The sequence below is a fragment of the Artemia sp. Qi Xiang Cuo genome, chromosome 7 (assembly GCF_049724085.1).
Source record: "Artemia sp. Qi Xiang Cuo chromosome 7, ASM4972408v1, whole genome shotgun sequence".
Lineage (NCBI taxonomy): Eukaryota > Metazoa > Arthropoda > Branchiopoda > Anostraca > Artemiidae > Artemia > Artemia sp. Qi Xiang Cuo.
Genome location: NC_142800.1, coordinates 27,542,717 through 27,567,113, shown reverse-complemented (window position 1 = coordinate 27,567,113; position 24,397 = coordinate 27,542,717). Strand labels below are relative to the sequence as shown.

The window sequence follows — 24,397 nt, the reverse complement described above, 5'->3', positions numbered from 1 at the left end:
TTCAAAAAAACCCTGATAAAATAATTGTATACCATTAATCGTATTTTCATTACAACATTAACAACGTTTCAACGTTTTCATTACAACATTACAATCGTATACCATTAAAATGTTAATCGACGTTAATTGTATACCACCGCACTATTCAAAGATGCACTAGTCACCGCACTAAAGACACACCGTAAAACTAATTTTTGGCAATGAGCATTTTACTCAAAGCAAAGATCAAGAATGTATCCTCAAATATTTTCTTTGTGTCAGCTTTTTTCTAATTTAAATTGTATGGCTAACAATAAAACGCATTAAAATGAACAATACGAGATAGAAATAATATACCTATTACCGCAAATAACGACTTATGACCGTGATTAAATACATATTTTGGGGTTGATAATACAATTTTAGTTTATAATTACACCCAAAAAAAAAAAAAAAAAAAAAAAAAGGCCAGAAGCCCTCGAATAATAATGCTTACAAATCAATGGGCTAAATCGTTCCAGCTCAAATAAGGTTCGATAATATAATGTTAAAGGAAGCACTCTCGCCCGAGGCATGACTGGTACGTTTTGGGTTCATATATTTTCAAAGGCGTTTTTTTGTTAGCAATTCTTGATCTTAAGTGATATTTTGCTTTTCTAATTTGGACCTAAGTTCGACTTGTTCCGCAATATAACCTATGTAAGAAAAAAAAATAAAGCTTGCATGTTTAGAAGGGAAATTATATTTTCCAGTTATTTTATGAAACATGGTAGCACCTAACATGATGAGGGATAGACCAAAAGTTTGCCCCCCCCTCTTTTCCTTGGAAAAATAAAATGTAAAAGAAACTGTACTATTTCGCGATATTAAAAAAATATATATAACATTTTTTTCTACCAAACCCTTTCCATCAAGGTCCCTCCCCCCCCCCCGCTCGTGTAAATTCAGGTAACCTTGATAAAAGTAGAAGCTATACCAAGCAACTTTAAGTTTAGAACACCTGTGAATTTTCTTCAGCTAGTCTGCATATTCGATGCCAGAGCCAACAAGCTAAAATTTTTACAAGTTGCCAACTTAGCAATTTAGAATAAAGCCAGTGTTGAAGGATTAATTTTATTTTGAAAATAAAACATTTTAAAAAATAAGAATACAAAAATACAAAACAAAAATTTCAGATACAAATACGTGTACTAACGTTAAAATGAGATCCAAAATTGAAGAAAATTAGAAGTTTTCTTTTTTATTGCTTGTTGCTTTGAACCTTAACATTTTTTGCGTGAAAACTGTAATTCCAGAAAAATAAACCCAGGCCACAGACCACCTCTGAATGTTCTTGATCCGTTTGCGGTCTACGAACCGTATCTTTAACTTCTTTGACTTATAATATTCGCCCGGCGTACCCAAGCCACTTGTTTGACTGAGCACCATATTGTTACGAAAAAGTTTATTCAATAAAGGACAGATACTCAATTCTTAGACAAGTAAAAATATTTCCGAAACGTGCGTGAGAACTTGTATACACAACAGGGTTTCAGGATCTCATGTAAAAAAAAAACACATACACGTATCTTGACAGTAGCAGTTTTATACCTCATAATCTGGGGGGGGGGGGTAAGGTATACAACAGGGGCGTAAAAACATAAAATAAGTAGAATTTAATATCAGATGTAAAAAAAAAACTGGAGGACAGCTGCCCCCCCCCCTACTGAAGCCTAGAACCGCGACTGCATCTTAACGTTTAATCTTTATTAACGATTAACGTCACATAAAATCTTAATTGACGTCTTTTAATCACTGTCTAATCTCATTAGCAACGTTCGCAAAAAAAGAAAATACGTATTACCTCCTCTAAAAGTTCATCTATTTTAAAGTATTAATTCTATACAAATTATTTTCTTTCCACAATATTACAACTGAGTGATTTATCTCGATTTATAAGAACTTCATTAAAATTTTCTTTTGGATGGTGATGGGGGGAGGGGACAAGACATAAGCCCCGGAAAAAAGTTGTTTGACCAGCACCCCTTTTCACTAGAATTTTCTCTTTATGCGCATGTTTTATGAATGTTGGACCTTAGCAATAATCTTGTTACCCTTTCTAAAATGACAACCCTGCTCATTTTGGAAGGTTTCTACGGGGGCGACTGTGGAAAAAATCTTTAAATAGCCATCTTCTGCTCAAAATGTGCATATTTTAAATAGCTTCCCGGCAGGGACGTACGCCGGGGGGGCCTCCGGTTCCGCCCCCCCCCCCGAAATCTCCCGATTTTTTTCATTTTCCCATAATTTTCTGATTTTTCTCACAGAATAATGGGTTTGAAGGATTTGACCCCCCCCCCCGAAACAAATTGGCCCCCCCGAAACAAATTCCTGCGTACGTGCCTGCTTCCCGGGTTTTGGAGTACACTTGGAACCTCAGACTTTTCTTCTCGTTTTTTCGGTCAGCAAAGCTTTACTCTATCAACAAGTTTTTTTTAGCTTAGTAATTCTTTTCAGTGCTCTCCATTTGCAATGACAAGTACAAAAATATTTTAACTTTATTTCACAGGCAGTTTTAGAGCAGGGACAGAGGGGGCACTTGCCCTGCGCGCAGAAATTTTAGGGGCGCAAAATTTCAAATCACTAATCTAACGGTTATAATCATTTTTTAATTTTTTTATTCTAATTTTTATTAAAATACAGCATTGGGCGGCGTTAATAATTAAAAATAGTTGTTATATCATTAATTAATTGATAAAATAAAAATTAAATAAAAATAGTTAAATAGTAATAAATAAAACACTTAAATCCAAACAACTAAAAATAAACAACAACTAAATTAAACAATAATTAAAAATAAATTATTAATTAATTAATAAATTGAAATGATTTTTGCTAACAAATGGAAATTTTGTTAGAATTCGGCCTGAAAATTTTGTGTGAGACAGGGGGGGGGGGCGCTAATCAATATTTTGCCCCAGGCACAAGAGAGGCCACAACTGCCGTTACTTTATGTCCCAGTTCGTACATCCTTTGATGTTTTTTGCCGTGAATGACCAAGGAAAGTCAGGATAAACACCTATCAACATTCTAGAACTACGAAAATGCCTTAAAATAAAATATGTGCTTTGATGTGCAAGAATTGTGCTAGTTTCATTACCATGCTCTAAACAGTGGCCTTAGTTGGGTTTTTTTTCCTCGAGATTCTTCTGCCATCCTCCCTTCCCTGGATTTTGAAAAATACATTACTTTTGCTATTTTTAAAAACGACATTTTTTTTGGATTTTCAAGAAGAATTTAAAAAACTACAAAATTATCCACTTTCTAAATTTTTAAAATAAATTTTTGCCCGCCCCTTGTATTTCCGTGAATTGACGCCACTGGCTCTAAGTAGTAATTTCAACTGAAAACTGAAGTTTCCAACTATCAAAAGGGACAAATATTCTACTTGGCGTTCGAGAGGTAAGCACCCAAGTCTCCACCTACCTCAAACGTTGATTGGTAGTTATTTTTATACCATTTTACTCTCCTTTAAGTCACCTCAAGGGTCATTATTAGACTAAGTTTAGCAACAGGAAACAAAATTCTTTCTAGGCGATAAGAAGGTTAAATTTAGAACACTAACCATTAAAAAAGCGCGACAGATTAAAAAACAGTCGCACTCACTTCGGGTTCATATCTGTTATTTTACGGAAGTAGATATATGCTGTCCATACACCATGTCTGTCGACAAACAAACCAGTCTTTTAAATTATGCGCAAAAGAAAAGAAACTTAAGTCACATATTAAAAAAATTGGTTAAGAGACTTTCAGAAAAAGATCACACATTTAAAGGCAAATTTCACTTTAGAAAAATATTTGGGGAGTGTATTTACGGCAGGGAGCTAATAAGACTTAAGTTATTTCCCCCCGGAAGACTCAATCACTAAATGGAATGAAACATTAGAAATGGGTAAAACTTCCCTTACGATAATGTCGTAAATGTTAAAAGAAATAATAATACACATGTCTTTATACAAGTAGTAATAGAAACCCAAATATTTAGACTTCACGCCTGAAAGCCTTTTCTGACGAGGGAGGGGGGGGGACCAATATGAGAAAAAAATAAGTAGCTTAATCAGGATTACATCCATAAAAGGATGAGAAAGAAACAAAAGGCTAAACCAAAGAATGAAAGTGAAAGAAACGAAACTGATAAACCAAAGGCGTCAATTCATAAAATGTAGGGTGCAGGGAGCTATGTAGGGATTATTTCCATTTTTAGTTTCGTTGTTTTTTGAATTTTCTTCATTGAAAATACAAAAAAGTTAAATTTTCAAGACCTATTGGGGGCCTCACCCTCCTCTTTCCTCCATCGGCACCTTAATAAACGCAAGGCACGGTGACTGCCACAGACCATTCAGTATGTGTAAATTTTCTTCTGATACGAGATTATCAGAGGCAAGGCTATAGCGTTGCCTATAGTAAAGGTCATACGGCTCCAATGTTTTATTATTTATTTATTATTATTTATTTTCCAGAGGTACCAGAGTAGGTTTTAGACTTTTACAGTGAGAGAAGGAGGCAATACCCACACTCTTGTTTGTAGTGATTTTGTTCATTTCAAGCTTGATTTGCATATTCAGTTGAAGTTTCACTCGTTTTAAGATTTGTTTATTCATTTACATTAATATTTACTGTATGTTTGTTTGCATTGATTGTTTATTTAATTTCTTTTCATTTTAAGTTTCATTTATACTTCAAAAGCAAAATTTTTTTTTTCGTTTTAAGCTTGATTTTCATATTCAATCTAAGCATTACTCGCTTTAAGATCTAGTTATTCATTTATATTATTACTTGTTGCATGTTTTTTTTTCTATGATTGTATATTTAATTTCTGTTCGTTTTCGGTTTCATTTATTCTTTAATAGTAATTTCTGGTCGTTTTGATTTTGAATTTTAAAAGGTATTTGTATCTGCTGAGCTTAAGTTTAAAATGGCCTTTACTTTTCTTTGAAAAACTTATTTTTCGGAAAGTGTTTTTTAATTAATAACAAAACAAAACGATCTTCCTATGCAAAAATCTTGAGCAATACCGAAGTCGAGTTAATTGAATATTCTCAAAAGTTATTTAGTACCCTTGTGTTTGAGAAATCGAATGGATTTTTTCATTTTGCTGATCTAGCCGAAGTGAGTTTATTTGTTCGAAAGTTTGTTTCATTTTGACATTTATTTATCAACTTCAAGTTTGTTTGGGGTTAAGCGTCCGAAATTTCCTTATCTTCTTTATTTTTAAAAGCATACAGGGTTCTAGTCTGTTTGCGAATTAAACTATTATGAATTAGATTTAATCCGTATTCCTCCTCATCTCTATTTACATCAATCCCCTTAGAGATATTCTTTTCTTTTCTATGGTCTCTAAAACTTTGCAACCGTCCACTGCAATTATTAATTACTTTGAAATGACAAAAAAATTATATTTAGCATAAATGATCAAATAAACATCCCAAAACTGCTGATTTGAAAGCTTCTGGTATTTTATGAAACTTTAGAAAGGAATCCATAGCTGTTTTGTGCTGTTAGAATTTATTTTCTAAATTTTGTTGGGCTTTGGAAACATAAAATTTTCCAAAAGAACTAGGTATTTTATCCAACCACTTTGTATGTTTTTGATATTACATCCTTTCCAGCATTTAGTACAGATCACATGGTTAGTCGGAATTTAAAAGTAGTTTTATTTTGAAATTGTTTCTTTAATTTTTTCAATAGACAAGGGAAGAACGTATCTAGGATCTCTTCCAGGGGGGGGGGGGGCTACAAAAAAACTTTAAAAAACGCAGCAAAATTTGGTCATATTTATTTTTGTTACGTTTTTGCAAGTCGGACAAACATTCCGGGGGGAGGGGTCAAATACCCCTCCCCCTTCCTTGGATACAGCCTAGAGACAAGGACCAAATGATAAAGATGTATAATCGGGTTTAGGGTCTGTTTCGTCTTCCTCTATAATTCTGGGCTTTCTTCTAAAGCTTGGGAAATCATCATTTCACATACTCTACCATTTTCCCTTTTCTGTTTTTCTTTTTCCCATTTTTCTCTTCCATTTCCTTTTCTATTTCAAAAGTTTTGTAAAAGCTCCCCTAATTGGCAAATTTCTGAATTGATGAAAAGCTATTTCGAAACTGGAATTTTTCTTAGTGTAGTTATTGGCCATTTTAAATAAATTCCATTCGGTTTCTATATCTATTCCTGCAACCTATTTTTCTATTATACTTTTGATATCTCAAGTTTTAAGCTAAAATCTAAAAATATGTTAAATGAAACATTTGTGGGCATGGACTGTATATCAAAACCGAATAACCTTGATTCTCTGGATATTTCTAAAATTTCAACTGACACTTCAAAGATTCAGAATTTTAAATTTAAATTTTTGTAAAAGTGGTAGTGTATAAAGGGACCTTGCCAAACCCTTTCCAATCTTTCATATGATGATTTAGCTGAAATGTAATAGGTCTCAAAGGTCCTACGGAAGTCCTTCTAAATTAGGAAGACTTACTTTGTGTACTTCTGGTAAACCGTATATTCTTGGGCAAGCCGACCCATTCGGAAACAGCCTGTAGTTATAACCTGTAATCCGAAAGGGTTGGCTTGCACAAGCCAGAAAAAATAAAATAGGTATTCCTCCGAGGAGAGATACCTATTGTATCTAGCATGAAATGACCAAATATAAATTATTGTACCCGACATGTTTAAAAGTAACAACTATAGATTACCAGATGTGATTTTCTTTCGCTTTTAGTCTTTTTTCTATAGAATTTGTTCTTTTTTTTGTCACCTCGGCTCTTTTAGACTCCATATTGTCGTTTAGCAGCGCAAAAAACGAAGAAATGGCACACCCCCGTTGCATGAGCTTTTTTTGCTCAGAAACGGAGCTAAATTAAAAACGTACGTTTGAATGTTCTCATCCTCGGCTTTCTAAAATCATAATTTAGAAACCGTCACCCCAGGAGTAAAAGGGGATAAAAACAAGCTAGAGTAATCACATAGCATGAAAAATACGAAGCTATCAATTTTCTGAATTTCCTTGCCATAGAACGTGGGTCAGTATTTACGAGGTGTCCACCAGCGCGTAAATCATGGTGCAATGTCACTGCCTACCAATTGCAAGTCAATTGTATTCAATGCCTTGTTCAGAGATAGCTGGTTAATTTTATGAAAGATATAAATAGCAATTCCAAGAAATTATATCAATCGTATAGGCCGTTGACCCTGATACAGGAAATCAAACTCTATTCTAATCTTTTCTAGCGTAAGCTGCAACACTGGCAAGACATGAATAAATTGCGACTTAATATTTACCAACGGTTTTATAACAGCTTTCTTTCTTCAGCGACTTTTTAAGATCCTACTCCTCGAACATAAAGACTTCACTGTTTCAATAGTTTTTAACTGTGCTATGAAACATCGAAGAGGTTTAAGTTCTGAAAATATTAACAAACGAAAGAAAATAGGAGATTAAACAGAATTGGATGCTGTTACAAAAATCAAGATATTCTCCCATTAATTTTATTCCACATTTTTTGGTACTGTTATAAAAAATATCAAAAATATGCCTCTATTCAATTTATTAAAAAGGTTTTGGTGCTGCTATAGCACCACATTGGTGCTGTTGTAAAAAAAAATCAGAAAAATTTCTCCATTTATTTTGTTCCACATTTTTTCGCGTAGCACCACATGTACCGTTACAAAAAAAATCCCTCCATTCATTTTATTCCACATTTTTTGGCGTAGCACCATATTAGTACCGTTACAAAAAAAAAAGAAAATCAAGAGAAATCCCTCCATTCATTTTATTCCACATTTTTTGGTGCTGTTATGGCATCACATTGGTGCTATTATAAAAAATAAAATTTCAAAATATTCTTCCATTCATATTATTCCTTATTTTTTGGTGCTGTTATTGCACCACATTGGTGCTACCATAAAAAAATTCCAAAATATTCTTCCATTAATTTCTACATTTCACACATTTACCACATTCCAGATTTATAATGACATCCTTCATGGCACCAATCACCCAAAAACTTATAGCCTGAAAGAAATTCCACCTATAGCCACTAGTATTTTTTTTTTTCAAGTGGTGATTATTTTCTAGATCTTTACGTTTTTTTTTAAAGAATTCAACGATTCCCTTAGGAGACTATCCCATGTGGAAATGCAGTATCTGACAAAGCTTTTCTTCAAGTACCTATTGCAGGTTGTCAGCAATGACATGTGAAGGATAAACATTGTTTAAATTATACCCAAATAGAATACTCCTAGAACAACCCTTCAGAAAATTATTGGATTACCTCTCGGACTGATCTCCAGCAACAGACAAGGAGAAGCTGAGATGAAACTGGAAAAGGTTCAAGGCCATGTGTTTCTATGCTAACGCCTTCTTGAGATAGGTTATCAATCATTTTCGAGTCACAAACTGAAATATGGTTAAAATTAGTGAAAGAAAAACAACGAAGAAACTACAAGGTAAAAGTAAAACAATTATATAGGAAACTGCGGATACATTTTGTCAGCGTTGGATTAAAGCAGAACAAATGGAGTACTGGAAAATAAATTATGGATAACATCTTGCAAAGCTTAATGCTTCGTGAATTTTGCGGAATTTCACTTTAAGACAGCTTTCACTTTAAAGACTAGCTAAACTTATTTACATGTTCCGTTTAAATGTTTCGAATGTTCTGTCCCCCCTCAATTAAATTATGAATAAAATCACTAATGAGGTGTTTCAATCAAGAAGCTATGGTTGTCAGCTACACTTCGATCATGGGGATAAAGCGAAGGATAAAGGGTCATCGACAAGGGGCATGCATTAGAAAGAAAAAAAAACTAGAATTCAATTGAGGGACTAAGCAGATGATATAAGGAGGGTCAAGTCAAAAATCATCTACGTTTGAAATAAGGGACTAGAGCAGAGGATTTCGAACAGCGGGCATATCAAAAACGAATCAGCAAAATAAATATCTAAGTCAAACCTAAAAGTCTATCAATGCTTGACGAAAAATGTCAGGTTTGTTTGATGAGAAGAAGAAAAACTTATATCATCCATTCAACTAATGGTTCCTGCACTAAAATTACCGAGGTGTTACTATGGCAGCTGAATGCTCAGTAAATTATATCAAATAAAGCCAGACTACAACTTACGAGTAAAACAAAGAAACTCCTGCTTAACGATCAATACAAGTGGCTACAATAGTAGGTCAGTAAAGAAAAGTTCACAGTGTTTTAAAGCCGTAGTCATTCCTGGAACTTAATCAAAACATTTTCTTTTCCTATATATGTATATTAATCCTACCAGCCAAAAGAGGAGCTCAAATCAGCATTTTCAGAATGATTCTTCATTTGGAGGGCTACAACTAGTTAAAAAGTTACTTGCTTCATTCTGGATGTTTTGCAAAAGTAGAATTTTGTAATATTTTCTAGTGACATAACTGTGGTAACTCGAATGAAAAGGTAAGACAATTAAAAATTTTATTTGAAAATGCAGTCTAGGGAAAATAGACCAGCAAACCCTCACCCTTATTTCAACCAGATGTGAGACAGGGACTTGCTCCAAAGTCGAGATTGCTTTTCTGCGTTTTGGAATAGTCATTTCGAAGAGGTAGATCTGCCAATAAAAGCTCTTAGTTTGGAACTAAAATTGAAAACAGAATATGACAATTAAATAAGACGAAGTAGCAAGGTACATTCACCTCAGACACAGCTTGCGAGATTTGTACATGGAAAAAATCCATGATAAAGACACGCTACACTAGGCTATCAGCTGGAACAGGTCTAGTCCAAGCAAAATATCTTAGGCCAAACGATTACAAAAAAGGAACCAAGGACTAAGCATTTTAATCTTTTATTGCCCTCGCCCAAATTTGGCAACAGTTTTCTTTAAAGAACTCTGATAAAGCATAGCCATTGCAATGATAGAAAAAGAGATTTATATGAAGAATAAAAAAGAAATGAGTCAAACCTTGTTCAAGATCCATGGGAAGATGCCCTTCAGGCGATGAGCTAGATATTACCTTCATAGCCAATTTGCATACATCTTTGGATAACTCCAAGGCACTGATGACCAGACTTTTCAGACCAGACAATGTACTCAAGTCCCTAGGAAATATATTACATAGATACAAGTATTTCTATATAAAACATCAGCTGCAGGGTTGCCACTGAGAAATTAACTATACCCCTAGATATTAAATATCAACAATACATATACTTAATATTCTTTTTGAGGGTAATGTCCTTTTTGAGGGTATATATATATATATATATATATATATATATATATATATATATATATATATATATATATATATAGCATTATTATATATATATATATATACATATTTATATATATATATACATTTCACAGCATTATCTTGATTTTAGACAAAATAATACATCTATGTTAAGCAAGTGCGAACCGCAGTGTTTCCACTTTGTATTTTGAAATCCCGAAAAGGCTGGTGAAAAATCCCTAGAAATCCCCTATTTTCAATATCGAAATCCATACAGATTGTTCCATTTTCTGACATCTTTCCAAATCATTAGTAGAGCCTCGTTAAAATGGAAAAATCTGTATGGATTTCGATATTGAAAATAGGGGATTTCTATGGATTTTTCACCAGCCTTTTCGGGATTTCAAAATACAAAGTGGAAACACTGCGGTTCGCAGTTGCTTAACATAGATGTATTATTTTTATCTAAAATCAACATAATGCTGTGAAAGAAAATATGTAACTCTAGGGCCCGTGACTTACACACAAAAGCCGAGAATTGCATCACCTTTTTTACGGATTTTATTTTATAGAATTAATGTGACACTAAAAATAAAATATGACTGGATCTCGGGCTCACTACCTAAGGTTTCCTATGATTATTGAACTTGGATAAATCATATCTTTTTGAAATCAGGATAATATCTGTGTTGAAAATCAGCTGGTCCTAGAAGTATGTGGTTTCCCCCAACAACCCCCCCCCCCCACCCTGAAGTACGCTACTCTGAGGGCCTTATTCTTGCATTCTGTATGTGCATTGTTCTTTTTTGGGAGCTGACTGATCTGGGATAAGGGGTGAAAAATTATATATATAATTTATTATAATTACGATTTATATAGCATTTTATATAATTTTATATAAAATTATATCAAAGTAATTTTATCCGAATCACTAACAAAGTTTATGGCAAAGGTGTAGAAAAGAGCAGGAGAAGAAATACCTGATAAAAAACGTCTTATTTCTTACTATATATTATTCAGTCTATTGAGCTTTAAAGGTGCAGAGGGCTGTCCAGTACAAGCAGGATATAAACAACAAATTTGTTACTGGAAGTCCTGTTTGAATTGAGCAGTAGCTCTGCACGTCTTCTAGAAGGTTTATCCAGCATAGGCAAGCATTCAAACATAACAAAGATGCTTCAGAATCGATTCTGCAAAAGATCCTTAACTCCCTGTATAGCGCATCTAGACTATCAGCTTTCTAGGACAATCCGGTGGAAAACTACATTTGTCCCATGATCCCCAAATTTGTCCCCAAAATGTCCCAAATTTGTTACTGGAAGTCCTGTTTGAATTGAGCAGTAGCTCTGCACGTCTTCTAGAAGGTTTATCCAGCATAGGCAAGCATTCAAACATAACAAAGATGCTTCAGAATCGATTCTGCAAAAGATCCTTAACTCCCTGTATAGCGCATCTAGACTATCAGCTTTCTAGGGCAATCCGGTGGAAAACTACATTTGTCCCATTTTTCCTTTTTGGGTTGGAAGAGAATTTTCAATGGCCGAAACCCAAGAAATTCCTTAGAAAATCCAAACTTGCCCAAATCCTAAAAATTCCCAAATCTCTAAATGGAAAAGTTCGCCCCTAAGAGACCTCAAAAATCTCCTTTTAAGGGGGGAGGGATTCCCTAGAATGGAAACAATGGTGGACCGAGTCCGAGAATTTTCAAAACATGTACATAGATTGACAGAATTTGCGATTTATTTACATACCGGAGCCGGTCTCTCAAGATTTAAAACAAATACAGGTCGTCGTGTCGTTTAACACCCGTTCAACATAACTTCTTTTGCGCAAGACATATTCCAAGAAACTTTCTATTTATATCCATAAAAAGATAATCCATAGCCATGAAAAAACAGAAGTAGAAAATTACATGAATTGTTCATACACACATCACGTGGCGCACGTACCATAATGAATAATATCTAAAAATAAGTGCTTCAACCTAAATAGTCTATATAAAACATTCCAGATGATCAATACGAAAAACATTCCAGATGATCAATGCGAAAAACATTCAGAAATCTTACTACTTACTACCCCAAATCATCCTGATTTTGGGACATCCTGATAATTGACTACGATGATTAAATAAAGAAAAAAGATTAGAATATGTCAAACAGTAATGCCGGACTATAGTTTTGGTTTTGCAGTTATTTTTTGTCTTTTGCAATATTTACCGGCCTATAGGGTGTATTGTTTTCCGACAGTCTAAAAACCATCACAGGCCAGCAGTAAAAAAAAAAGTAAGTAAAAAAAAGAAAGATGTGCACAACCAACATTTATACGGGGGGGGGGGTACAGCATAGGATATGTTCATGAGGGGAGAGAGGCGGTTATTTGGACCGATTATGGAGCACACGTTTTTTTTTTCTAACAACATTTAGAAGACGTCACCTCAGTTATCACAGGCGATGATCATCAATCCTATGACCACAGTAATATATACTGGAAGAAATTCTTGATAATTCATAACAGTGAAACATAGCTAATGGATAATTCGCAAGTACAATAAATGTGAGAAGCTAACATGTATCAAAAAGACTTCGTTCAGAACTAAATCATAACACTAAAGTTGATGCATAATTAAAATAAATGGAAATGCATAATGGTAGTTAATAAGGATTATTAAATAATAAAATTCAGTAACGCTCCAATTTTTGAAACACAAACAGTTATTTTTGGGTCCCAACTTCTCGATCATTCGCAAAAACAAAAGAAAAGTGCATGATATGACCAAATTTTCTTTTGAAGTAGGAACTAGCATCATTATGCTCGGCTGATAGGGATCAAACATCCAGGTCAAGGCTCTGACAAAAGAAGTGTTGATATCTGGGGAAATTTGAAGGAGCATAATGAAATATTGGGGTTAAGTGACTGTTATGAAACAAGAGCGGCTTCCGTATGTTGTTTCGTTTTCCTAGGCTTTGGAAGAATAGTAGGCAATGGACTATCCTTGGTTGAAAGCAGACCCAGAAGATTGCAATCGTTTCTTAGTAAATAGTAAGCTTTTACCCAAGATCAATCGACGTGGACAACAACTTTTGGAGCCTTATACGCCTCGAGACGTGGGAAGGCTAAGTCCAAATAAAACAAGATTTACATCTAGCTCAATCTAAATTTAGCGGTGACTCACTTGTTGAATGTCGAGTGGAAAGCTTTTTTGTCTGTATCGAAACGATATTTGTAGTGGTCAATTGTTGTTCGGACTTCGAGAGTTTCATAAGAATTTCAATAGAAAAGTTAGGGAAAATACCAAAGCATAATATCTTTGAAACACACAGAATCTAAAATCCTAGATTGAAAACTCTAAGAAGAGCATACATGGTTTTACAAGCTTATACTGCGAAGGAAGAAAAAGTTATAACTGCAGTTTTTCGGATTTTTCTTTTCAGAGACAACAACAAATTGTAAATATAGCCCCAGAATATTGTAGATTCCTCTGGAACTAGTATCTGAAATAATATAGATAACGAAAACCGATAATGTACAGAAGAATTTTTCAACTACCGTCGGGACTGAAAGCAACAGATCGAGTAGAAAACCGTTGAAGAGGCAAAGCTATAACAATTTCATTAAGGCCAGCCTAAACGGTAGCCTTATAAGAAAAAAGTGGAATAAGAATAATTCTTCAAGTTACATTAACTCTACTCTGTAAGAAAACTTTTATGCTTACCTTAGCAATGGATCTAAAAGCACCGAACGAATGGCGTATATTGTTCCATAAAAGGGCTTAGTTGCGGCTGCTTCCAACAAACTTTGCTTGCCAGTGATAACTTGGTCTTCAAGCATGCTTATAAGCTTTTGGAGGACTATGTAAATTGGACTTTCTGACCTTTTCGCGTCACTACTAAAAATAAAAGAAAAAATGCATAATCTTTATTCCTCTGTAAAACCATCCCATCAATCAAAGCTTGACATTACAAAATAATCTTATAAAAAGAATGGGCAAAAAAGGAAGCAAAAACAAGAAAAAAATAGAAAAAAACCTTTGGACACCGATACAAATACAGCAGAAACACCCAACAAACCCAAAATATCAATTTCACATGATTTATTAAAGTCAAAACAAACAATGTGTCTTAATTTTTATTTTTTCATTAATTTTTTTTTTACGGACTTCAGCTACAGGGAAACAGAGAATTTATTTGTAAAAAGTGTTGTGATTAAAAAACGAATCGCTCTTCTCACAGGCCTAAAATGTCACACAAAAAGAACAATCAAGTCGTTGTTTTTGACAACTAAAAAATTGATATGGCGGCAACGAGTAAATACAAAAAAGGGTGAAATAAGAAGGATATTTAATTCCCTTTCTGGCATAGGCTTAAGCAATGATGTGACTAGATTGTGAAAACTTATCACAAAAAGGAATTCAAGCACACTTTTTAACAGTAATGTTAAAAAGTGTAAACAAGTAAAAATACTTGGTAGACAACAGAAATGAGCGAGACAGGTAATTCAGTACTCCCATCATGTCAACAGCTGAAATTCTACAGGATAATTTTCCTTTTTCTTAAATAATAAAATATTGAAAATAAAAATACAGATTCGAATCCAAAATTTAAAACGAATTAAAAATTTTAATATGTATTGTAAAATCCTCCAAGCATTTCAAATAATTCGTCCTTTTTTACAAACGGCTAACTTAAATTTATCATTATAGTAAATATTTGGACGTGGTAAATCTCGCTCTTCAATTTCGTCATTTAAAACTCCGTTTTAATTTAGTCCCATGAAAAGCTGTAATTTTGAAAGACTTGTCGATGTTTTCAAAAATCAGATGTTTCACCAATAACAAAATGTATACTTTTATCATTATAAAAAGCCAGAGCCCAAAGGAAACTACCCAGCAATCTTACAAAAAATTGATGGTTGGTAACTAAGATACTAATGAATATTCAAATCTAATTTAAAACTGCATACATAGGGAAGGAATAATTAATACGTCATTACAGTTGTACCTGGAGGGGGGGGGGTTAAGGTAAAAAATATAGATTAACAGTACCAGACATCCAGTCTTAAATACCAAGCTTGATTGCTTTTTTTGGAAAACCAAAACCACCAAAATTTAGCAAAAACAATAAAAACTAATCTGAAATAATTTTTAGAAGATAGAAATGAAATAGTATGAGTAAAAATTGGTAATTTTATTTCACCAAAAACACTATTAACCAGAGAAATCTTAGGCACTTGATTGTCATACGAGACTAGACAAGCAATAAACCGTTTAAGCAGCAAAACAAACTTTGACAAATCAGTGTATTAGTGACATGATTTCTGAATTTTTAATCCGCTTCTATCCAAAATTGAGATTCTTAAGAATTTTAATAAAAACCCCTTGCTGCCATACAGAATAAAAAATTCGGTGACTCAAACTGGCATAGCAAAGTATCGTTCGACCAATGGTGGTTCTGGCCTCTCTTGATAGCACCCCCGCCCCTTGTCTCTCAAAAATTTCCATGCCAGATTTTAACAAAATTGTCAATTATTAACAAGTTTTATCAACTGCACACTCTACTTTATTTTAATAAAAATAAATTATAAGATGATTATAACCGTTAAATCATATATTTGAAATTCGGCGCCCCTTGAATTTCTGTGTCCAGGGCAAGTGCCACCTCTGTCTCCTCCTAAGACACCTCTTGTTCAAACCTAGATGAAACAATTTATTAGGGATGTGGTCTGCAAGACATTGTATAATGCCAACAATTACACTTCAGAAAAAAAGCTTTTTTTTGAAAATAAACATCTATTTTTTTAATAGTACTTAAAATTAATCAATTGATAATTCCAAGTAAAACTGTGTCAAATTCTATTGAAACAGAATTGAAACTTAAATTACAGGCATTCCATGAATGAAAACTAAACTATTCTTGAAATTACATTTTAAACGGTGACCAATCAAATCTCATTTAAAAAGGCCCGCCTCTTTAACGTGATCTGCTCGTATAAAACTTGGAAAACATTCATGTTCCACCAGTTTGAATTTGAGATTTACAATGTCAAATAATATGTTTCCATTACAAGTTATAATCAAAGTTGTTCTTGCAGTTACGGCTGCAGCAACCCCTCAATATTCTGGATTAAACAGAGGCCAACTGAGTATATTGCGCAATAATCCCAACATTTATTTACAACTACCAATTGAAAGCGGATACTACAGTCATGGTATAATCCCTGGTAACAGGATATTGCGACAGAAAGGGAGAATAGCGAGGAGTACACCTCACCAACATGAGTGCGCAAACAAATATTATCATCCAAGAAGTCTTATCGGTGACCTGGCATCATGCCCATTTTCATTTGTTGTTAATGAAGACCCAGACCGAGTACCAAGGAAGCTAGTTGAGATGGTGTGCAAGAAAACTTGCAACTCATGTGGTCACGGCAGACATTGCACGCAGTTAAAAATGAAAGCAGAGACATATTATCCAAGTACTGGTGAAGTTGTACCGACTGAAGTTTCAATCGGTTGTGTTTGTTTGCCCATTGAGCTGGGAAGGAGAGCTCACATCCTTGACCTTAATGACGCGATAATCCATTAACAGACGATGGAGCAACACCAGTGAATTCGATTCGAATGCTTAAAGTGAAAATCAGCTAAGCTCTGCTCTATAAATAAGGTGCTTAAACGTTTATAAAGTAAATCAAAGTGAATTTAGGATGAAGTTAGGATCCTTGGAAAAAATCCTTAGAGACACAAGTCCATTGCCGATGTATTTAAAACAAGTGATATTCTAGTCAGTTGGGGAAACGAGTTGTGTGAACCTTCATTGGACAGTATTCTAATGTGTCACTGCCACGTGTGCTATTAAGAAGCGGTAATAAGTTCCTATACTATATTTAGCACCTTTTTGAATAAATTATATTGTATTTTAATTTTTCTTGTCCATTTTAAAATTCAAAATAAGGAAGAGGTTTTTGGAGTTTGAGCACTAAATCTGATTCTAGAACTACAAATCTGGGTTGCTAACCAAGAGTAATCAAGCTATTCCGTTTTCCGAAGGTGACATACAAATGCAGAATCGATCATGTTTCAACAAAAATGTTAGCCTAAACGAAGCTACTAAAAATATTAAAAGTAAAACTCGTCTAATTCTTAGGCCTATTGATGTTAAAACATAAGCAAACCCAAATCTATTTTACCCCGTTTTAACTTCTGTTTTATTAGCCTCCCAAGAAACCCTCAAATATTTTAAGTATCCTTTTGTAGCCTCCCAAGAAACCCTCAAATATTTTAAGTATCCTTTTGTAGTCTCCCAAGAAATCCTCAAATATTTTAAGTATCCTTTTATAGCCTCCCAAAATATCCTCAAATATTTTAAGTATCCTTTTGTAGCCTCCCAAGAAACCCTCAAATATTTAAAGTATCCTTTATTAGCTTTCCAAGAAACCCTCATATATTTTAAGTATCTTTTTGTAGCCTCAAGTGTAACCGATCTTAGTTTTCAATATCTCCCCTTCTAGCTTGGTATTTAGTAAAACTATTCTTGAACAACGGCTATAAATCATTCTTAGCATATATTCAAAAGTGTGCGCGTGAGAGGGGGAGTCTGGTACATGCTCCGAGGAAATCTAAAGATCTTAAAAGTTTCCCCGGCAATTTCTCATATTTCCGAGTAATTAACCTTTCTTTGCATTTTTGTTTATAAGTTGGCTTCCCCTAAAACAAAATACTTTAGAAATCATGTGCCTGAGTCATTTAGTAGAATCGAAAAGCTTTTTCAAAGTTATATGGACCGGAACTAGAGAAGGGATATTATGCCACAGAAATTGGAATCCCTGCTGAGAGAGCCATATCGCAGCTTTACACGCTCTATATTATGGACGAAAAATGTTACCATCCTTGGAGTCTAAATACTGAGAGTGATCAAGAACAATAAGTCAATTTAAACTGGGAATCTACAATACGTTAATTTTTTACGCGTACATATACTATTCAAAAAACACTACAAATTATTTGTGGGTCAAAGTATTTATTTTTGCGTCGTTTACAGGTCCCGTTCTTCGTTAACCTTTAGACTAGTCAGACTCGACTTAAAGGTCTCATCCGTCTTCGAAGGCTGTTTTTGGAGCCTTCATTTAAAATGTTATTGATGTTGCTTCTGTATGAGCATCCATCTTTAGCCACGCGGAGAAGTTACTTATTCATTTTTTTACAAATATTATAAGCTTTCTTGTTCTAAATAGTATTTAATGAGAAAGAAACAATATTCGACAACTTTAGAAATTCCATAGTATACTTATGAACGACAATTTCACCATGAAGTTTTCAGGGAACATAACCCACAATAAACAAAGCAAAACACAATTGGGCATTTCTTCTTTTTTGGCTATTTTATTAGTATAACAATCTCCTTCGTATTCTGAAAAATGTGATTTTAATAAAGCAGGCACGCACACAGCAGGAAGGGAAAACACAGACCCATTGTCCATCCCCACACCAATAAATTCTTATTTTTGAGCCCACATACGGTAACCGAAACTCTAAAACACGGAATTTTGATACCAATAGATACATCAAAAGAATTAGATTTTAATGCTGATTTCAAATATATGAGTTTCATCAATTTAAGTTTCACCCATCAAAAGTTACGCACCTGAGAAAATTTGGCTGATTTTAGAAAAAAGGGGGAAAGACCCCCTAAAAATTATATAATCTCAACGAAAATCACACCATCAGATTTAGCATATCAGAGAACCTTTCTGTAGAGGTCTCAAGCACCTATATACAAAAATGTAGGATTTTGCATTTTTTGCCAGAAGAAAGATCACGGATGCGTGTTTATTTATTTGTTTTTTGTTGGTTTTTTTTTCCAGGGGTGATCCCATCGACCCAGTGATCCTAAAATATCGTGGGATGGCTCATTGGAACGGAAATTAAAAGTTCTAGTGCCCTTTTTAAGTGACCAACAAAAATGGAGGGCAACTAGGCCCCCTCCCACGCACATTTTTTCACAAGTCACCCGATCAAAATTTTGAGATAGCCATTTAGCTCAGCATCGTCGAAAATATGACAACTATGTCTTTTAGGATAACTTAATCACCCAAAGTCCCCGGGGGATGTGGGAGAATCTTTCCATGAAGGAAATTTTCATGGGGGAAGGGACATTGTTATGAAGGGGACGCCGGATTTCCCAGTGTTATTTAAAAAAAGATCAGAAATTAAATAAGTAAAAACAAGTTTTTCAACTGAAAGTAAGGAGCAACATCAAAACTTAAAACGAACAGAAAATATTACGTATATGATTGGGTTCACCCGCTAGTCAATACCTCGCTCTTAAAGCCAATTTTTTTTTAGTACTTTCATAAGAGCTATTTATTCTAATTAACGGCTTTTGTGATTATGGAGTCATTTTAAAAAAATTGGAACAAAATTGGATCTTTAGCTTAAAGAGCAAGGTATTGACTAGGGGGCGAACCCCTAATATACGTATAAAAATATATGAATATAGAAGTTCGTTACGTAAGTTAATTCGTAATTTACGTATATTTATTAATAATAAAAACGTTCGTAAATAAAATTAAATACTTTCGAGAAAGCCATTTAACCAAATAAAAGTAAAATTAATATGAAAATTTTGTTGTAATTATTCATGTACGGTGAGCCAAAATCAAAACCTGCATTAATTCAAAAACGTTCATAAATTAAATAAAAAAAACAAGTTTTTTTTTTAACTGAAAGTAAGGACAGACATTAAAAATTAAAGCGAGCAGAAATTATTCCGTATATGAAAGGGGCTGTCCCCTTCGCGCCCGCGTGCGCGTTAAGTTAAATTTTGTCTTTCTCAAAACAATATTTTTTTTTTAAACAATAAAAAACTTTAGCGTAGAGAGCGGGGCATTGAGGAGGGGACAGCCCCTTTCATATACGGAATAATTTCTGTTCGTTTTAAGTTTTAACGTCATTCCTTACTTTCAGTTAAAAAAAAAGAAGTTTTTTTTTATTTAATTCTACAATCAAGCTGGCACGCTTACAAAAGCATGGGTGGGAGGGGGGATACGAAAAAAGCATAAACAGGCGGGTCATATAAAAAATGTAATAAATCATGGAGAGACCAGTCAGCTTGTGGAAATGTTTAGAGGAATAGTGATGAGCCCCTCCCCCACCCTCCCGCACGTTTTAGCAAGCCAGAGAATCTAACTGTGTTTTAGAATACGGACATTGAAATAGTTTAATTAAATAAACATTGTATCGAAAGCAATATTACCTGGATGCTATTTTATCTCTTTGGTCTAAAATGAAAATATAAAATATTTGATTGCCCAAAATTTTAGGAGAAGAGAAAAGTTATCGATAGGGGGCTTCAACTTTCAAAGAGTGACAGAATAGATGGGAAATATATAATTTGGGTTATATCAGGAGGGGGTGGGGGTAAAGTATTTGGACAGTATGAAGTTATAGAACAATTCTTACTTCATAATATGCAGAATAACTGTACCTACCACATTTATCTCGTTCTCATCAGATCAGATCAGATCGAGAAGAGATCAGATCAGATCGGAAACAGATCAGATCAGACCAATAACAGATCAGATGAGACCGAGAACGATAGCATGTCCTTGTTTTTTTCAAGCCAATGGATTTTCCTTGTTGTTCTAGCCAAGGAATTGTAAGTTTCCTGTATAGCAGGGGTTCCCAACCTTTTTTTACTCTAAAGCACATTCTAAAATATCGGTAGGGTGGCGGGCATCACTTATTTCAAATAGACAAACTCCTTCAATAACTTGTCATTTTCGCATAATTTATTTTCTTATAGTCGTAATGTATTAATAAATAATAAATAAAAATGTTTCAAAAATAATAAACTTATTTGGCATTTTTTTCAAATTGCATACACACAGAGAAATGTATTTACAAAACGTAAAGAAAGTAAACAAAACACACAAATACAAAGAAAACATTTAATTAAAAATATAATAAAGTCAATGTGATCTTTGGCATTGCATTTCATTGGCCAGAGCTTCATAGTTAGGAGAGTATGACGATAATCCTCTTAGCAGACAATCATAAAGATGCTCATTGGCGAGTCGAGATCAATATCTTGATTTTATTAAGTTCATGTTTGAAAACAATGATTCGCATAAATATGTCGAACCGAAAAATGATTCAATTTTATATGCTGCTTTTTTCAAAAATGGGAACTTTTCTCTATCCATTATATTCCAAAAGTCCTTTTGGCAAGTAAAAAGATTGATACAGAAGGAAACTGTTGGCTCAATATGTTTAAACAGCAAAAATCTCTCTTCAAACTGTTTTTTTTTTTACTCTTGAAGATACTTAATAAATAATGTCCCATTTAATTTATTGTCACCTAGCATTTTCTTCATATGTAGGAAATGCACCGGAGAATTGATCTGCCAATGTGATATCAACAAATCCCATTTAGCTTTATATGACTTTACAGAGGTTATCATTTCAGCTATGCTTTTGTCTTTACCCTGCAACTCCAAATTTAAAGAATTCAATTTTTCCATGATGTCTGTGAGAAATCCCAAATCAATCAGCCAGCCAGAGTCAGCTAGTTCATCATAATTTTCCTTTCTATCATGTATAAATGTTTTTATTTCTTCAATTAAACTCACAAATATTGTAAGAACCTTTCCTTTACTGAGCCAATGTACTTCAGTATGCAATATGAGATCATGTCCTTTATCTTCAGTATCTTCTAACAGGGCCTTGAAAAGTCGGTGTTGCAAACGAGCTGCTCGCATAAAATTTATTATTTTTGTAACTATTGTCATGACGTGTTCAAATGGCAAAATTCTACAGCAGAGAGCTTCCTGATGGATAATACAATGGTAGGACATGAAGTTTGAAAATGAATCATCCTTCATGTAGAGGGCAAGGAATCCTTTATTTTTACCCATCATTGCTGGCGCCCCATCAGTGATTATTGCAGACAGCCTGTGCAAAGGGATATTTATTGACTTGGCGTATGTTTTGAATGTATTATAAACATCATCACCCCTTATCTGTCCTTTCATAGGTAATATTTGTAGCATATCCTCTTTTACTGTGAAGTTACAAAACACCATTCTCACCATTACTGCTAACTGTGCGGTGTCTGATATATCTGTTGACTCGTCAAATTGTAGCGAGAACCAGTCACATATTTCCAAGTCAGTTTTTAACTGAGTTTGTGTGTCTGTTGAAATTGCATGTATTCTTCTTGTGACTGTGTCATTTGACAACTGTAAGTCTTGTATTACTGATACAATCTCACGTTTGTTAGAAAATCCATCAAACAAACAATCGCCACCAGTGGAAAATAGTTCCTTAAACAACTCAACATCAATAAAAGGTTTTTTCTTTTTTGCCAGCATGTGAGATATTTTGAAAGAAGCGATAGTGGCCTTTTTGGAATTTTCCACATGTCTAGTAAAAACAGTATGTTGTGCTGTTAGACTTGATTTTAGATTAATTTTTTTATTTCTTTCTTACTTCAGATTTAAGAGGATAATTCACATTAAAAGTGCCTTGATTTGTCTGAAAGTGTCGTTCAACGTTATGTTTTTTCGGCACTGCATTGCTACTTCCACACAACAAACAAACGCATTTATTTTTCAAATTTACGAAACAATATGATTCCTCCCAGTCAGTGCTAAAATTATGGGTTCGTTGTCTTCTACTTGGTCCACTCATTTTAGGGCTAAAATAAATAATAAAAAAAATTATAATTTGAACTACTATATAATATCAATGTTATAGCACAAGTCTGTTCTGCATTATATGCATAATTATATTATAAAAAGAAATGTAACTATCTCCTCAACAAAATAGTTTATTCAAGATCATTGCTTATGAATACAATAAATAACGCACCTCGCTTTTAGACTGTTAATTTTTTTTTATAGAAAACTCCTAATTTGTGTTTTATCTGACGAACATGTCTCTTATCTAACTGTCGCGATCCGAAAAGGACAGGGCAGCAATCTCAATGACAACAACGCAGTTCCAGGCGGGGAAGGCATTTTGCGCATCACTCCATGTACACGCGGAAAACCCAAAGTGAGCCGATGATCGCCGAAGCAATCAAAGTTATGTGCCTTGTGATTTGGCGCCTTCGGCGTTTATCGGATCAGTTCGTGGCGTTCATGGAGGGTTAGGGAGTCAGCTACCATAAGTTTGGAATAAAATATGCTAATGGTTTTTTGGGGGGAAGGGGGGTCAGGTCATGGAGCAGCCGCGTTTCAGATCCGCGTTTCAGAAGCAATCAGAGTTATGTGCCTTGTAATTTGGCGCCTTCGGCGTTTATTGGATCAGTTCGTGGCGTTCGTTCCATTCGTTCACTTCGGGTTTTCTATGTGTACAAGGTGTGATGTGCAAATGGCACTAGCCGTTCCAGGCTAGCGTAAATAGTGAAGTCTGGCTTGCCGCTAGACAAGTTGGGACAAGTATCGAACATATTTAATAAGCCTAGGCAGTCCAAAAAAAATATATAAATTAAAATTCTAACAAATGAATAAAAATAAATCATATTTTAAAATAATGTTTATGAAAAAAATTCTGTCTCTGTCGAATAGTGAGAAACGGACACATACGAATCGTTCCGCGGGTGCCATGGTACCCGCGGGCCCAGGGCTGGGAACCTCTGCTGTGTAGGGTTTTCGGCCAAGAAAATTCTAAAGGTGTACTAGGACTTCTTTTTTCCGGTGAGTTCTACAGCACAAAACTTCAAAAAACGCATAAAAAATTTGTTTATATTCATTTTTGTAACGTCTTTGGGAGTCAGACAAACATTTCGGGGAGGGGGGGGGGGTTCAAACCCCCTAACACCCTGGAAACAAAACAAAAATTGTCAAAATTGGTGTATTGGTGAAGTAGAAACTAAATAACATATATCTTCAAAATTAGAAAAATCGCGAATACAATTCTAAATAGAAAAAAAAAACTCCATACGGAGTTAAGCAGTTATTGGTCGCAACGGTTGTCAAATTAAAAAAAATAAACATGGGTGAAAAATCAGCAAAAAATGAGGTAAAAACGTATGGCACCGAATACCTTAATAAGGTATAGCTTTCCTTTTTGAGTGTGTAGTTGTCTTCGAGAGTGAACACAGTTTTAACGTTTGTAATTTTACAGACCAAAAAAGGTTGTCAAATTTAGCTAATTTAGCAAATATAGCTTAAGG

At 34.2% G+C, this 24,397-nt stretch overlaps 1 protein-coding gene across 4 annotated transcripts in view; it reads right to left on the bottom strand.

Annotated features, from left to right (window-relative positions):
* The window catches only part of THADA (Thyroid adenoma-associated protein homolog), a 223,851-nt gene that overhangs the window by 42,208 nt on the left and 157,246 nt on the right, over positions 1 to 24,397 (bottom strand). For 3 of the 4 annotated variants that reach the window (XM_089092152.1, XM_089092153.1, XM_089092154.1), the window contains exons 15-17: positions 13,939 to 14,112; positions 9,953 to 10,089; positions 8,286 to 8,410 (exon numbers count right to left, since the gene is read on the bottom strand). In XM_089092152.1, the coding sequence (XP_088948278.1) occupies positions 8,286 to 8,410; positions 9,953 to 10,089; positions 13,939 to 14,112 (436 nt within the window). The remainder of the gene's footprint in view (positions 1 to 8,285; positions 8,411 to 9,952; positions 10,090 to 13,938; positions 14,113 to 24,397) is intronic. The other variant, XM_089092155.1, reaches the window with a different exon arrangement.